At 49.8% G+C, this 16,022-nt stretch overlaps 2 protein-coding genes across 2 annotated transcripts; one reads left to right on the top strand and one right to left on the bottom strand.

Annotated features, from left to right (window-relative positions):
* Positions 1-6,302: 6,302 nt before the first annotated feature.
* On the bottom strand, positions 6,303-6,806 carry IUM83_12176 (putative secreted RxLR effector protein; the record flags this gene model as incomplete). The annotated part of the gene is made up of 1 exon (XM_067936783.1): positions 6,303-6,806. The coding sequence occupies one exon, from the start codon at positions 6,804-6,806 to the stop codon at positions 6,303-6,305; it is 504 nt and encodes a 167-aa protein (XP_067800066.1).
* A 7,666-nt stretch (positions 6,807-14,472) lies between these two features.
* Positions 14,473-14,889, top strand: IUM83_12175 (uncharacterized protein; the record flags this gene model as incomplete). The annotated part of the gene is made up of 1 exon (XM_067936782.1): positions 14,473-14,889. One exon carries the CDS (start codon positions 14,473-14,475, stop codon positions 14,887-14,889), a length of 417 nt encoding a protein of 138 aa, XP_067800062.1.
* Between the last annotated feature and the right edge of the window lie 1,133 nt (positions 14,890-16,022).

The raw sequence follows: 16,022 nt of genomic DNA, 5'->3' as shown, positions 1-16,022 counted from the left end.
CGTCGAATGGGCGTCCATGCAGATAGTGTCTCCACTTCTCCGTAGCCACTTTGATAGCTAGTAGCTCCTTCTCATGCGTAGGCCATCCACGCTCATGTTTATCCAACTTCTTCGAATAGAAGGCACGGATGATCTGCTCCGTCATACTTCTGTGACAGAACTCCACCAACACAATGTCCTGACGCGTCCGTCGTCACGATAAACGGTCGCTCAAAGTCCGGCAACTTCAGCGTAGGCGCTTGCTGAAGAGCGAGCTTGAGATGCAAATACGCGTCCTCCACAGACTTCGTCCAATTCCATGGGACATCTCCCTTCGTCAAATCCCTCAACGGACGAGCAATCTCGGCAAAATCACAGATAAATCTGTGATAATATCCTGCCAAACCCAATAAACTCAACAACTCCTTTCGATTCGTCGGAGTCGGATACTTGGCTATCGCTTCCGTTTTACGCGGATCAACGCTTACTCCTGCCTGCGAGACAACATGTCCAAGGAAAGCCACTTCGGACTGACCAAACGAACACTTTGCCATGTGCGCAATAAGCTTCTCGCGACGCAGTACCATACAAACTGCACGCAGATGCTCCACACGCTCCTCCATACTCTTCGAGAAGACGCAGATGTCATCGAGATACACGACGACAAATTCGTACTTGTCGAACAGCTTGCGCATGAGCCTGGACCATGTCCCTGGCATTCCAGCCACTCCCATGGGCGCTACACACCACTGATACGTTTCCTTGTGTGTTCGAAACGCAGTGTACGGACGACTTGACTTCACCACCAGCATTTGATGATATCCCTGCGCAAGGTCGATCAACGTGTAGATGACACAACCTACCATCTTATCGAACAACTCCTTGATTAATGGCAACGGGATCTTGGCAATGACAGTCGCGCTGTTGAGATAGCGGTAGTCGAACACCCAACACAACGGAATCTTCAAATTGCCGCTACGCAACCATTCAGCCCTTTTCGGCATTTGACCTGTATCTGGGTCCTTCTTCGGAATAGCGAAGATGTTCGAAACCCACGGCGAGTTCGACACTTCAATCCATCCTTTCTTCAACTTGTCTTTGACAAATTCTTCGAAAGCATCCTGTTCCATCTTCGACATGCGGAACGGTGCACGAGAGCTTGGCTGAGCTCCCTTCTTCAACGTCACTTCAAAGTTGACTTCACGCATCGGAGGCAATCCGTCTGGTAATTGCTCCGGATACACATCCTTGAACTCCTTACCGACTACGTTGAAGATCGGTTCTGGAATTCCTTCCACTTCGGGCACAAGTTGTATCTTCACCCGAAACACCTGCTCATACTCGCCTTCCTTCAAGTTGTGCGAGAACGACGGTGCATCGACGTCGATGAATTGCATCCGGTCGGGTATGACAACCTCCTCCTTTTGCCAATCCACTGGAGGGTTGTAGTCCTTAAACCACGGTTTCCCCAAAATGACGTCGTGCGACTCCGGCAACTTCCATTCCACGAACTCGATCGCTGGAAAGAAGTACCCATCCATGCTCACTGGCGCTTCCACGTGTTTGACATCCGTCGCCGGTGTTAACGTGCCATCAAAGCGCTGAGCTTGAAGTCGTCTTGACAGAAGCACATTACTAGCCAAACCTGGCATAATCATGTTCGTGCTTGCACCCGTGTCCAACAGAATTCGTACATCTCTGCCATTGATGCGACCCTTCCTGACGAAAAGGTTACTCGTACGTTCGGACTTCACTGCGTTCACCTTCAAGGTCTCCGTTGTACTTGTTGGTTGCGATCCTTGCTGAACCAACTTCACTGGCTGCTTCTCATGCAACTCAGCTTCCTGCTCTGGCGGCGATCCGCACACACCAGACTCCAATTCCGGTTGCATCGCATGCAAACTCTGTAACGGGGTTACACACACAAGTGACAACAGTCACTTGTGCATGGCAATTGCCGCTTATGGTTTAACAGATTCAATATCTGTTAAAGGTTTTTTGATACTCCCTCACATTGGTGTAAGACACACCAATGGATACATTGAAGTGGGCCACCACAATGAGTGGTCCACACATACCCAAAAGATCCTATTGGTAGAAAGCAGCATCTTTCTACCAATCAGAGACATGCATATTAGCGGGGCTCTGACAGCCAGCCGCTGCCAACCCTTTCATAGATGATAAACAGTTTTAGCAGATTTTAGAGGAAGATCAATTTACAAACAATACAGTTCTCATTTTACCTTAAACTAGCTACTTGGTGTTTTTATTTGATTTATATTATACTTGTGGACTCAAGTATAATTAATTCAAATTGTTAATAAACTCCTACGCTTCCTCATACACGTAGCGCGACGTGTAAGCTAAAGTAGTGAGTCAAGTTAGACCCACTACAAACTCGGTTCTTCAACTGGCTGTTGTCCACACGAGCCAGCATCTTCCGTCATTTCTGACGCTCCAGTGACAGTATCTTCCACTTGTACACGTGCCTTGTCCATGAATGCCTGCAACTCATCCGCTTGTTCCTGGATGTCAGCCACACTCATAGTCACGCGATCCATGACGACAGTATCCACCTGTTCGTCATCCTCGAGGACCATGTTCATCCTCGGCTTACGCCCTTGATTACTGCCCGAGTTGTTGTACTTCGGCGCATTCCGCTGAGCCATTTGCGTCTGCTGCGGCTGTATCGGACATTGGCGAGCCCGATGGGCGCTACTCCCGCACCGGAAACACAGGTTTCGGCGCATACATTCCTCCTTCGACGGTACCCTTACGTTGTCGATCTCCATCGGCACTGGTCTATCGTTGTTACTCTTCGATCGTCTGTTGTCGTACGATCGGTACCTCGGTCTGTCGCGTGCTCCATCCGAGCGTCCACGATGCGCGTGAGACTGGTCATAGTCGAGCGCTACGGTAATAGCGTCGGTCAACGTTGCACTCCTGCGATACTGGACTTCCTCCCGAATACTTGACGGCAGACCACGCAAGAAATACATGATCTTGTCCAGTTCGCTCATCTCCTTGACTTGAGTAATCAAGTACCTGAACTTGCTGATATAATCGGGCAAGTCTCGACACTGACGCTCGTTCAAGTCTTTCATCTGGTCCCGAAGACGTTCTTGCAGATCCGGAGGCACGAACTCTTCCTCCAGCTTCAAAAAGAAGTCTTCCACACTCTTCATATCGTCCTTCTTGACGATGTACCACTGCGCGGCTCCATACTTCAGCGATCCCGCTAACAGAGCCAAAATACGTCCACTCAACTTACTATCCTTCCAGTCTATGCCCTTAGCTAAAAAGTACTGATACACCTGCTCCCGGTATAGTTGGAACGATTCATTGAGCGTCCCCCGTAGCTGGGCATTTTTATCCCATCCAGCTTTAGTTGCGACAGCTGCCTTGACTTGCGCAGCTCGTCGATCAATTCTGTCTGCTTCTCCATGGCCGCCAACATACTATGCATTAGTTGGGCCGGATCCGCCATCTTGAACACGCGAAAACTTCGTACTTTGTGTGTTCACCCTTGAAACTTGATACCGGTGGTAGCAATCTACTTTTAGGGGCACTGACTAAAAGAAAGTAAAAGAGAAAACCTGTTAAAGAAAATAGCCTATGCTACTTCCTAAAATTGGCCGAGTTATGCGCTGTGGGAGGTCTTGGCCTTCTTCGATGCCTTTGAAGAGGTCGATGATACGTGAGAGGTCGATGACGCGTGAGAGGTCGAGCGGTGACGGTTGTCGTCCCGGTCTTCGCTTCGCCAAATTTTGCTGTGCCGGGATACCAAGAACAAAAACTGACTAACCGGCTTCGAGAATTATAGTGCTCGACTTAGGTGCGGTGCAGTCTTTTGAGAACAGTAGCTACTTGGGCAAATGGGCTGTCACCGGGGTCAGATGCAAAACAAATTTGCACCACGGCTGCCCTCCAGTTATTTCCCACGGTCAGCGTACAATAATAGGTTCCCCTATTAATGTACCAAAATCTCCCCAACAGCTGGGTTGGTCACGCTGACGTGACACTTACACCTCAAGCTGAAAAAGCCTCCCCTTGAGTGCCGTGCAGCAGCGAGCCTTCCCCCTGCAAGTGCTACCAGATGTCGCGTTGGGCCCGAAGAGTGTTTGTCGTTGAAGTGGGTGCGAGTGTTGGTCCTGTCGAGAAGCGCGGTAGTTGTGGTCGATGTGCGGGGTAGACGGTTTATTTAATACTGAATTGCTACTGCTAGCCTAACATGCATGCCTCGCTGAGCTCCTACGCGAGCACAGGACTCTCTTTGCGTATTTCTGGGGTTTTCCTTGACTATGTGCTACCCTGCGTCTTTTCATTTCTTTTCTACTAAATGCATGTTCCATGTTTCTTTTTCATGTTTTTCCTACAAAATGCATGTTCACTGTGACGGCTGACCCTCTCGGGTAGCTGCCGCAGGAACTTCAAGCCTCTGGCCGCGAGCAAGCAAGCCAGAGCTTTTGCACCGCATCGCTCTGGCTTGCTTGCTCAGCAGGCCAGAGGTGGGCCTGACAGGTGGTCATCGTCGGCACGACCCCCAAGCTGATCCGCAAAAACCAGTACACGGCCTTCGTGGCCGAGATCTTCGTACTGACGGCGAGCTACGGCGGTGGCTTCGGAACGATCCCAGTGCTCTTGGCGGACATGTTTGGCGCATTCAACAAACAATACGACATACAACCATCTCACCGAATGCGGCACTCTCGTGCTAGTGTTGCGATGACGTACTTGGAGCAACTTGCTCATAAAGCTAATGTCTTACCAGCTGGGGTGACGCGAATATCCGCTCTACCTATTACTACTGCCGATGAAATGTTCGACATCATTCTCTCGAAGATGCTGGAGCACGTTTACAAAACAAAACCAAAAAGGGCCGATGAGTTGTCTTGTGGCACGCTATACAATTGGCTGTATCAGTATCGTAAAACTCAGCAGCGTAGTGCGTGAATAGCAGCAAAACATTGTAGTTCGCAGGAGTGTAAGGCATGAATAACAGCAACACTGAATCCGTTCGAAGTACACTTCAACCGTATCAGATCTGACCAATCAGAACACTCTATCACATCGTGATTCACAAACGCCGTCATTATATACATTTCGGAGGGCGAGGTCCTACTTCTTTCTCTAAGCTGGCGATAACTCCCGTTCCACTGCTCCAATATAGGTGTAGTTGACTTGCGGCGTTGTTTTGTTGTCAAAATGCTATCCGACACTTTTGGAAGAGTGTTTGATAACCTAGGGAAATTAGAGACACTAACGGTTAGTAGGAATGGCAACGCGGATCCGTGTTAACAAAACAGGAAATGACTCAAGATTTTGCTACGCGACTCCTTCAGCGGTATCTTGAAGCACCGCCGCGTTTGTTTCAGGTTCTAAGCTGATAATTGAATCTAAAATAGCTATATCAATCTATGTACAGTACATAATGTACTAGCCTAAACATGCAATCAAGCCCATGGTGACGTTTGCGAGCCAACTAACGTCCAAGGTCAACTCATCAACCTGCTCAAGTCGGTTTATATTGGTTTTAGTATGACTTGAAAATCGCTTTCACTAGGGTGTACGCTGCACTCGTCCCAAGAGTACCAAAGACCTACCTACCGTAATCAAGACGTTTAGAGTATTCTCAGACTAATACAGAAGCTCTCCCAGCGCGTTATTTTATATTAAGAAACGTTTTTGAGCTACAGAGTCCCGGAGAAACAAGGTGGGTCGTATTTTTGAGCCAATAACTGTTTAGTATATGCAGGCCATGAAGTCGTATCGCTAGCTCGCACCTTTATAGTAGTGAGTCTCGAGTTGAACTATCGTCTACTCTGTTCTACCTGAAGAGTACATGTAGAAGAGATAGGTGCATGGCCGAAGAACGTATTAGCACAAGCTTAATTTATGCGCAGGCCTCTTTGCATGATACGTTAGACGCACCGCTGGCAGCGGAGGTCAGAGTGAATTCAGCTCCGTGCCATCCTCGAAACAATTACTTCCTTAAAAGTGCTTAGTACACGCAGAGCTGATTGCATCGAGTCGGACGACGTCACTGGACTGAGCGATGCAAATTCATTATTCGTAGTACCCACCTGGCATTGCGCCGATCGCAAATCAATAGGCCCTTCGATCATGGGGGGATTTCTCCAGCATCAACATTACTGCGCCCCACAAGTTCGACAGCATCGTACTGTACGCAATACAATTCTGAGGAGCTCTACCTTCTTACCTCTTCTCCTTCTCAGTTGATAAAACATGCTCAACGAGTGCAGCGCGTGGCGGATATTCGTCGCAACAAATGAATTTTAGTCTTCATTTGCTTTTGTGGAACCTCACTGATAACGACCTCCTTTCTCTCTCCAGGCTTTGCCGAAGTCAAGGTATAACTTGAACCCCGGTTGCGACTCAACTAGCGCTAGCTCTTTTCCTGTGTACCCGAGCTCCTTGTACACGTCCTTGGGGTCCATCCCTGCCTTTAGCCAGGCCTTGATCTGCAGTTTGTTGGAGAAGCTTTTCAGTTTGACCGTCTTCATCAACTTGCTGAGAGCGTAGTAAAGAGAAGACTGAATTCCTCTTTCTTTAAACTTGGTGAAAGCGGAGGAAAGAGCAGGCGGAATTCCTCTTTCTTCGCCCGCAGCATCAGTCGTGTCGACAGTCCTCAGCGAGCGTTTAGCCAAGTTGTCGCCGTTATCGAGCTTGAGAGAGCGATACGAGGGTGCAGCACGAAGTGAAGCTAGTTCAGTGCCCTCAACTTGGTTGGAGACCTTGGTCAAATGCGCGCCGGTGGTTGCCAGAAGGGCAACAGCAGTCACAAGCAAAGCGCACAACCTTGTCATACTTCCTGTCGGTGGCACGTACGGAGAATTTGAGAACTGACGAGTCAAATTGCGCTGAATGGAGAAGGGAGGTGGCGTCGACTTTCTTTCATCCGGCAGACGAAATCCGCGTATGGACGTGAAAAGCAAATCCCAAGATAAAACGCATGCATTAGCGTATTCCGTTTGTTGATTACTACAGGAGGACGTGAATAGTAAAGTATTGATAAAATGTCGCCCTGTTTTATGGCGTAGAACGAGGTCGACCGCTCCATAATATCATGGTACAAAAAAAGTCCTCAGCATCGATATACTTTGATCGACCTTGATTAGCGCTCTCAAAACGCAAAAAGGATCGTTTTATCTTAGATCGCCTTAGTTATAATCAAATCCACGAAAAGACCGATCGCTAGCTCCGCCTGACTAAATACATCGATCTGTCCTTTTTAATGACCTCGTTTTATTAAATTGACCTTGATTTATTATAACTGTAGAAGAGCGCCAAGTGAAACGACAAAACGTTTGCAAAGCACAATACGATGTACAGTTGGCACAGCTCCAGCGGGACCGGACTCAATTGCAGCTTGCTTCTTCAATTACAGCTGGCGAGTGAGGCCCGTTCCATCCTGAAAAATCAGGACGTGGGCGTCACGCCAACCATGGCAAGCAGCTTAACACGATTAGCGTGTGTTGTGAAATTTACAAACATGTTGGCGGAGTATACTACCTGAGGAATGACACCTAATTGTTATGGGGTTTGACGCCCGGAGCTTGAGGGCCGTTCTTAACAGAGCTAGTTTGATAGATTTTGGTACAGCATCATCCCTGCCAGCATACAGTAATCATCCGTAATACACGTTCGTAATACCTGAGAGCAATCGTTGAGGACAGAGCCAGGCGCAGAAGGTCACGAGATACCAGTATTATAAGAACAAAGGCGTAAAATACAGATAGATAGTGCTAGCGGCGTTGTTTTGTTGTCAAAATGCTATCAGACACTTTTGGAAGAATGTTTGATAACCTAGGGAAATTAGAGACACTAAAGGTTAGTAGGAATGGCAACGCGGATCCTGTTGACAAAACAGGAAAGGACTCAAGATTTTGCTACGCGACTCCTTCAGCGGTATCTTGAAGCACCGCCGCGTTTGTTTCAGGTTCTAAGCTGATAATGAGAGGTTATCTCCCTAGGGTTAGGTGCCACTGTACTTGATTGCACTATAGAATGGGGACGGTGTACCTCCCTCTTCGGTGATAGCAAAAAACAGTCCATCACGTAAATTGTGCTGGAACGACGCAATGGAGCCACCAGGGTTGCAAGTTGAGCTCGAAGAGGACGGTAACGCAACGCTAGATCGCTGTCGCGAGGCAAGGCGTGATGACACGACACGCGCATACGCGCCTAAGGAAGCTGTTCCTAATTTTCTAGAGCTTGCACTGTCGTATAATTTTAAGTTCTCAAGGCAGGAAGAAAAATCAACAAAAAGCGATGACATACTGAGCACATTACGCCGCTACCTTAAAAGCTTTCTCTGCTCTTAGTATGTACTCGAAAGCTAGCCACACGCTGTCCAATGATCTGGATCCCGAATGGCTGAACTAGTAGGAGCAACAGAGCCACATAACATGCTTACACTCCATCCGTTGAGCGGTAGTTTGAATGGCAATTCCTAGTTCACATTTAAAGCAAATTTTACAACGAGTTAGTACATCACTCCATGTAATCAGCCCCCTCCCATGCCACACGTATCATTTACAACCTGGTTCCACTGCCGCTCTTTAGCACTGGCATTACCGCGCCATCACCAGCCTATTTGGCTTTCACCCCCGCCCCGCCCATGAAGGCATTACCCACTCCGGCGCCGACGCGGTCGTCGTCTGTGCGCTAGTCATGGCCACGCTGGCCACGCTGCTCTTCTACCCCCTCCGGCACCGGCGCGGACGTCGTCTGCGTGCTGGTCGTGGCCGCGCTGGTCCTGCTGCTCTTCTTCGCCACCCCGCCCTTCAGGTCGCCACCTCCTCCAGCGCCGACGCGGTCGTCGTTTGCGTGCGTCCCGCTGACGCCTCTCCGTTCTGTCAAATGTGTTTTGTATAATTATGCTTTGCAAATGTCTTTTTGTTTTGAGTACGTGGATATGTGCTGTTATCCGGAAGTCGTCGCTTCAGATATTCGACATATCAGAGGGACGGGTGGGGACGAGGTGGGGACTGCGTCTTCCTAACACTTCCGATAATTGTATCTAAAATAGCTATATCAATCTAGGTACAGTACATAATGTACTAGCCTAAACATGCAATCAAGTCCATGATGACGTTTTGAGCCAACCAACGTCCAAGGTCAACTCATCAACATGCTCAAGTCGGTTTATATTGGTTTTAGTCTCAAAGTTGCCATCACTAGGGTGCACACCAAGGGAAGCAAGGCTTAGCTTTCGTAATCAAGACGTCTAGGGTATTCTCAGACTAGTACAAAAGCTTTTATAACTCTGTAGCACGCTGTATTTTTTTCAAATGCATTTTCACGCCAATTGTGGGGGCGTGAGGTCTAAATTTGCTGCGCGAGAAAGCGAAAAGGGAGCTTATTCGTTTCATATATTTCAAACGATAATGATATGTTGTATTCTTAAGGGTAGGAATCACTGTATTTGGATGCACCATTCCATGAGGCCGACGTCCCTCTCTTATGTCTGCCGACTGCGATAACTTTTTTAAAACAAAATCGTTGTTCTCAAAGTTCGTAAAAATAGTCAAACATCGCTACGGCGCCATGGAATCGCTAGCACTGCAAGTCGAGCTCGAGGTGAGCGCCCACGCAACTTTGGATCGCATGTCCAGCCAACACAACTGGTGCTTACACGCCAATGCAAAAGAGAGTTTAAAGTATGGTGTGATCACAGGGGCTTCCATGAAGCTACTCGCTACCAGGTTACCGCGGCAAAGATGCACTTGTTCCTACAAGAATAAGCCGTCTATCGAAAGTTAGGATCAAGGAACATCAGCGCTGCTACAGTTGAAATGTATGTTACCGCTATATCAGATTTGTGCAAAGATCAGCAAAGCCCTGGGGCGAACGCACACTCACATCACCGAAACAGCCTATCCAAGGTGCTGTTGACGCCGATGATGCGCGAAAAGCACGAAAACAAAATAAACGCGGGGTACATTAATCGAGGCGTTGGGCCCCTGTTGGATGGTTACTCTACAACGAGCTCTCCAAGAATTGCAACAGCTTGTGTGTGCGCTCGTTTGGATGCCTCAATGAGAGTGTCTAAAGTTACCATCTAGAGATCTGGTCTGGAGCACATCTATATTCAAGGGGAAGGTGACTGAAATCAGGGTGCGCTAGCCCAACCGGATGTCTCTCCCCATAAATAACGCTCTGAATAAACAACGTTATTAACCACCGCGATTGTTGGCAGCCGACCATTCAGAAATTCCCCTCCGTTGGACAAGAGTAGGCAGGATGGGACGCGAAAAGCGTCGAGCCCGCGATGAATCCGACGAATCCGCCTCCACCGACGCGGACCATGTCAGTGAGCGTTCGGATACCTCCGATCATGACAGTCTTCGTATCCACGCCGATTTCTGCCGACGGACACACCAGGTGCACTCGCCTATCGCTTTCTGCTCGTTATAACGATCTAACGCCCGTTTGTCGTAGCACTTCACAACAAGCGCACACCAACTACGCGGCAGCAGCGGAACAAGCAAATACAAGCTACGTACGCCAAGACCGGCAGCGAGGCCCCCGGTTCGGAGCTTTTGCGGAACCCGGCGTTTCCGTTTTACCTGACTTCGTACCTTTGCTTCCGCGCTGGGGAGCTGAGAGATCGTGACATCCACGCAATGCTCTCTCAGTTGACTGCAATGCTAAGATACACGAATTTTGCATTATAATTTTCATTTTGACAGTACTAACGTCGTGTAGGAACACGCGCTAAGTTATATATTGGCACACACACACACCACCAACACTCACTGAGTCACGAAGACTCAATGGGCTTGTTAGGGTTAGAACCTGAAGGTCCAGAAACTTTCCCTTACACCGGGTTGGTGTTTCCCCTGTGTACCGAGCTTCGGCTAGTCGACCGACGGAAATTCAGCGTCACTAGCCACGAGCAAAGTTTAGCACGCTCGCACACACAAACGACTCATACCGAAAGGCCACCGACGACTGGGGACAGACGCCGTCGACTCATAGGTTCGGATCTTGCCAGTAGGTTTGCACTCTTACTTAGTGAACTGCAACCGCCCGCGCTTGACTTGGACCGCCGACGTGTCACCGTCACCGATCTATTTAGTCTTCTCCGCACGCTTCGGGGGGGGAGGGGGGGGGGCTTCATTTCCCGATACTACACTAACGTTACGCTATGATCGGCTTCGCGTACTGCAGCGCTGTGAACGTGACCGCTACGTCCTTGTTGTATCTCATCACCACTTGGACCACAACCACCGTGTCGGAAAAGCCGAGTATGAACAGATACCGCCGAACCGCGTGCGGTTGGACACCAGCGACTTGTTGGATGTGAATGCGTTGCCTCAGCTCGTGGTGACACGAAAGAAGATCTTGAAGTGCATCTGGGAAATTACGGAGTCCGAACCGTGCATGCTGGACGTTCCCAAGCTCATCGCGAAGCTCAAACGGGAGGGGGAGGCTGGAGCGACAGTTTCAGGCCGATTGTCTGAAACGTTGAACAGGTTTTTGCGAGGAAGAAAAGTATGGTTTCGTCCACGTCGGCATCGACAGAGTTGTTAGGGAGGTACACCGAGGCTGGCGTTCACATTCTTGCCAAGGATCAATTAACGATTAAAATGTATTGTTGCGTAGGCAATTGCACGGTGTATCGTATTGTAAACGTTTCTAGATTTCATGAAATGATTCTTGTGGACGGTACACATTGGACTACACATTGGACGAATGCGTATCGGTACCAACTGTTCTCTTTATGATTCATAATTCTTTTGGCCATGGACAGAATGTCAAGGTAAGCCCATCCGACCCGGGGAGCGACACGATACTAGACATGCTCTATCTGGAGTTCTTAACGTCGGTTGGAACTTAGATTCTGGCGGCTAGTTTCATATAGTATTGGATTGTAAATGAGATTGTATCAGATTGTACCTGTTTGCGCTAGATATCTTCTTAACTTTATATCGCTGCGGCGCGTGATGCCATTTCCGTTTGAAGCCAACGCCCGTAGATACTTCTTACCCACGTTTACGTTTTCGCCTCAGTTAATTGCCACGGATATTGACAATGAAAGCGTTTCTTGGATGGAGAGCAATCGCACATTACAGAAGCGAAGAACAACATCGCAGGTGCCGTTCTTCTCGACGGATATCACTGGTGTGCGTTGTGCATTAGCTTGGAGAGATGGACGTATACGGCGATGGATCCTCGAAACGACAGAAAAGCTGTCGACACTGTTGATACGTTGTTCAAGAACGTCTTCCGTCCGCTACTCAACCATGACAAGAGATGGACACGCGTTGTCAGCAGGGATTACCAGCAAATGGACGGTGTTAGTTGCGGAATATGGGTTCTTACTTTCATTGAAAGCTACTTAACAAAATCCTACGACGCTCCGATGGATGTTGATTATCTTAGGTACAGATAGTTGCTTAAGGTCCTGTTATCGTAACGCCATAATACATAACTTCATTGCAGGATATGCCCCAACGATCTAAGTCCCAGAGAACGTGTGTGTGGTACACAAATTAACGCCAATTAAAACGTCCTGTTACGTGCTTCGAATATACCACCTACCAGACATTCGGGTGTCGTCTCCTCAAAATGCTTTGTCGTTAAATGCCGTCTGATCAAAATGCTTTGCCTTTAGCTATCATCTCCTTGATGCGCGTGCAGAATTGGCGATAAGATTGTATTTATTGGTACAAATTGCTTGTAGTAGATTATGGTAGATAGGACGAGATTGTACAGATTGTCAGACAATATTGAGATTGTGGTAGAATGGATTGTGTCAACATTCTCTGCCGTGGGTCAATCTATTCCGCGGTAAACAAGTTGGTGCAGCCGCTCGTGGATTTGTTGGAAACGGTGTTCCAGGCTGTGGGTGGACGGACTCGGCGCCTGGTTGCTAATGCTAGGCTGTCGTCGTTGGGCTGGAACGCGGATCACCAAACGTGCCTCAACGATTGCAAACCTGCGATCGGTAACGCCCTCCAACTCGCTCATCCCGACGGCACTTGTCGTTTGTGCGTGTTTGCGGATGCCTCAGACCTATACTGGTGTGTGGTGATCACTACGAGCATTTGACAAGGGATTTGACCGAACAACACCACATACCTGTCATGTTTCTAAGCGGCACGTTTCCAGGTGCGGCGCACCAGTGGGCGATTGTGGAAAACAAAGCTTAGGCCAATGTGGAGACATGCCGCGGAGCAGACTATCTCCTACATCGTCCGGGCGGCTTCTAGCTGTACACGGATCACAGATATTTGCGGTTCATATTCATTCCTGCTAGCGCCTTGGCACCGGTGCCAAAGTGCACGACGGGCAAGCTGGATCGTTGGGCATTGCTGCTCATGGCGTGTGACTACGAAATTCGGGGTATCAGTGGTGAACCTGATGTCTGGGCAGATCAACTTTCACGATGGGACTCCACTTTGGGGAAGGTGATCAAGTCCCCGAGGCGTTGGCTCCTATGCTGGATGGCAGGTCAAGTACGGCAGGTATTATCGAGGCTCAATGCGCTGCGATGAGGCCGACTTGGCTCTGACCGACTCAAAGGTTTGATGGCTGGAGGATATGGCGTCTATCGCACTAGTGCAGACATCACTTGGATTCCACCTGGTACAGGGCAGCTACAGATGCGTCGCTGAATCGTTGGTCATTTTGCTGCGGCGGTCCATCGGGGCCTGCAAGCAACACATGCGGCTCTCATGAGTCACTATCTCTAGACGGACATTGAGAAGGATGTGGCATGTTTCGTCCAAAATGTCTTTATTTTTATTGTGCGAGTACACGGGACTTTCCTCCTACGACTCGGCCTGTTGGTGAAGCGCTCCACGTAGAGATACCCAATGAAGGACTTCATTGGGATTTTTTGTACATGAGCCCGGCTTCCACGGAAGACTCTACATCCTGGTTCTGAAAGCCGATGTCTCTAAGTTTGTATGGTTGTTTCCTGTGTCGACGCAACGGCTGCGACGACGTAGGAAGCGTTGCTACAGTGATTTGCAATGTTCGGGGTGCTCATTTCAAAATGAGGTAATCAAATCGTTGAAACATGGATTCGGCGCCATCACCACTTTACGATGGCTAGATCTTCGTGGGTAATGCGCGACGCACTTCGATGCTTTCGAGGATTGCTGTCGGAGTGGCGCCTACTTGTCGCAGATTGGCCTCAGATTCACCAACGGTCGTAATGATGGTCTTTACCCCCCCCCCCCCGCACACACGCTCTTAAATGTTGTATATAACAACATGCGAGGTTCTGCACCGTTTCACAGCATGTAGTATATACTACATGTGTTAAAGACATCGAAATGCACGCGGTTAGGCTTCAATCCTACAGAAGGGGGCAATAAAAAGTACGGAAAAGACACAGTTTTCAAAAACGGCACACACAAAAACATCAATGTGGTTGCTAATTTGCGACCAGATTGATAGGTGCGAGCCCACCACTCAATCATTTTCCAACAAGAAGAGATCCGCACACTCCCCACCATGGCCATACGTCGCGAGAATCGCAGCGACCACGAAGGGCTCCTGTCCCTCCTGCAAGGAAGGAGCGCCGCGGAGAGGCAGCGGCTAATGACGGAGCACCGCGCGTATGTGAGCGGCGAGAGCAACATGGATGTTGACTTCGGGCCAAGCGCACAGACCATCGGTGCTGCAGCTTACGCAGCCATGGAGCCAGCGGTCAGGCCGGCTGCAGCACTTCGCCCTCGTCCTATCCCAGCCCCACCACAGGGGAAGAATGCTAGCTACTTGGCCAATGCCAATAGGCCCAAGGACACAGATTTTGCAGCAGAGGCCGCCCCGCAGAAGAAAGCGCTGGGCAAGTCGAAGATAACCAAGCGTCAGAAGGCAACGATTCAGCGGGTCGCGATGAAAGCAAAGGAGACCAGAGCGCTTGCGTGAGCTGTGGGTGCTGCTGCAGCATACGCGACAGCAAAGGAGATCAGTCGTGCGCGCATGTCGGAGGAGGAGTAGCGTACGCGGAAAGCCGCGCTTTCGTCGCTGCAGTAAAAGAAGACCACGGTCAAGCGGAAGGCGGTGCCAAAGCCAAGTCCGAAAGCAAAGTAGAAACCGAAGAAGACAAGCCCCACGTTCCAGACCCTTACGGCGAAGGTGATGGCGACGACGAGAGCGTGGCATCGTCAATCAAAGCGATTAGGTATGGAATTGCGGCCATAGTGTATATGCAACATCTACTGATAAGGTCATGTCGTATATGATGTTCTGGTTGTTGCGGTGAACATCCAGCAAGCAACGCGTGGGCGCGCATGAATTTGGATCCAGTCCGCCGCGGCAAACCGTCCGGTAAGCTGTTGAAGTCATGGTGTATATACAACGTGTCTATTGATTGATATGTTGTATATCTACATATACTACCTGACTGCTTCGTAGGGCGCTCAGTACGGCTTCAGATGGCGATGGAGTAACTGGTCACGATGTTAAGGCGAGGGAAGCGCCAACCCCCCCCCCCCCCCCCATGCAGCTCTGGCCACTCGATCGCTAGGCGGCGACGTGTTGGATTCTGACGTAGATCGGTCATGAGGGGCTCCGCCAATGAAAGGCGTCGAGGTGACGAGGGCGTGTCGACCGCGGGGGTTGACGCTGCCAACAGTGCGGACGGTTGCAAACGTACCGCACTGACGCAATTTGCATGCTGTCGTGCAGCCGGGCTGCACGACGAAGCGCCATGCGATCAAGTCGGGCTTGATACCGCGCGCCCGCAGACAGTGTCCGCCGGTGAACAATTGTCCACGGCCCGGCCTGGACCAGAAGAGCAACTGTGCGGAGCCGGGCTCCGCACAACAAGAAGACGGCGCATGAGGAGAACGCCGCGCAAGTCTCGGTCCGGGACCGAGACGCCACGAGAACCGTCTGCTGGGCTGGCTGAGGCGGTGACGCCGGACGTCGAGACGCTAAGCGTCTTGACACGCACCGATACTGGATTCCAGTATCGCGAAATGGAACTCGCTAATCCTCCGACGACGGCGTCGGAGTTGACTTCGCTTCCAGTCATGAGCTGGAAGCGCTTCACGTGC

The sequence above is a fragment of the Phytophthora cinnamomi genome (genome assembly GCF_018691715.1).
Source record: "Phytophthora cinnamomi strain GKB4 chromosome Unknown Contig2, whole genome shotgun sequence".
In the NCBI taxonomy this organism is placed as follows: Eukaryota; Oomycota; class Peronosporomycetes; order Peronosporales; family Peronosporaceae; genus Phytophthora; species Phytophthora cinnamomi.
The sequence above is the reverse complement of the archived record's forward strand: the minus strand, read 5'-3'. Positions and strand labels throughout refer to the sequence as shown.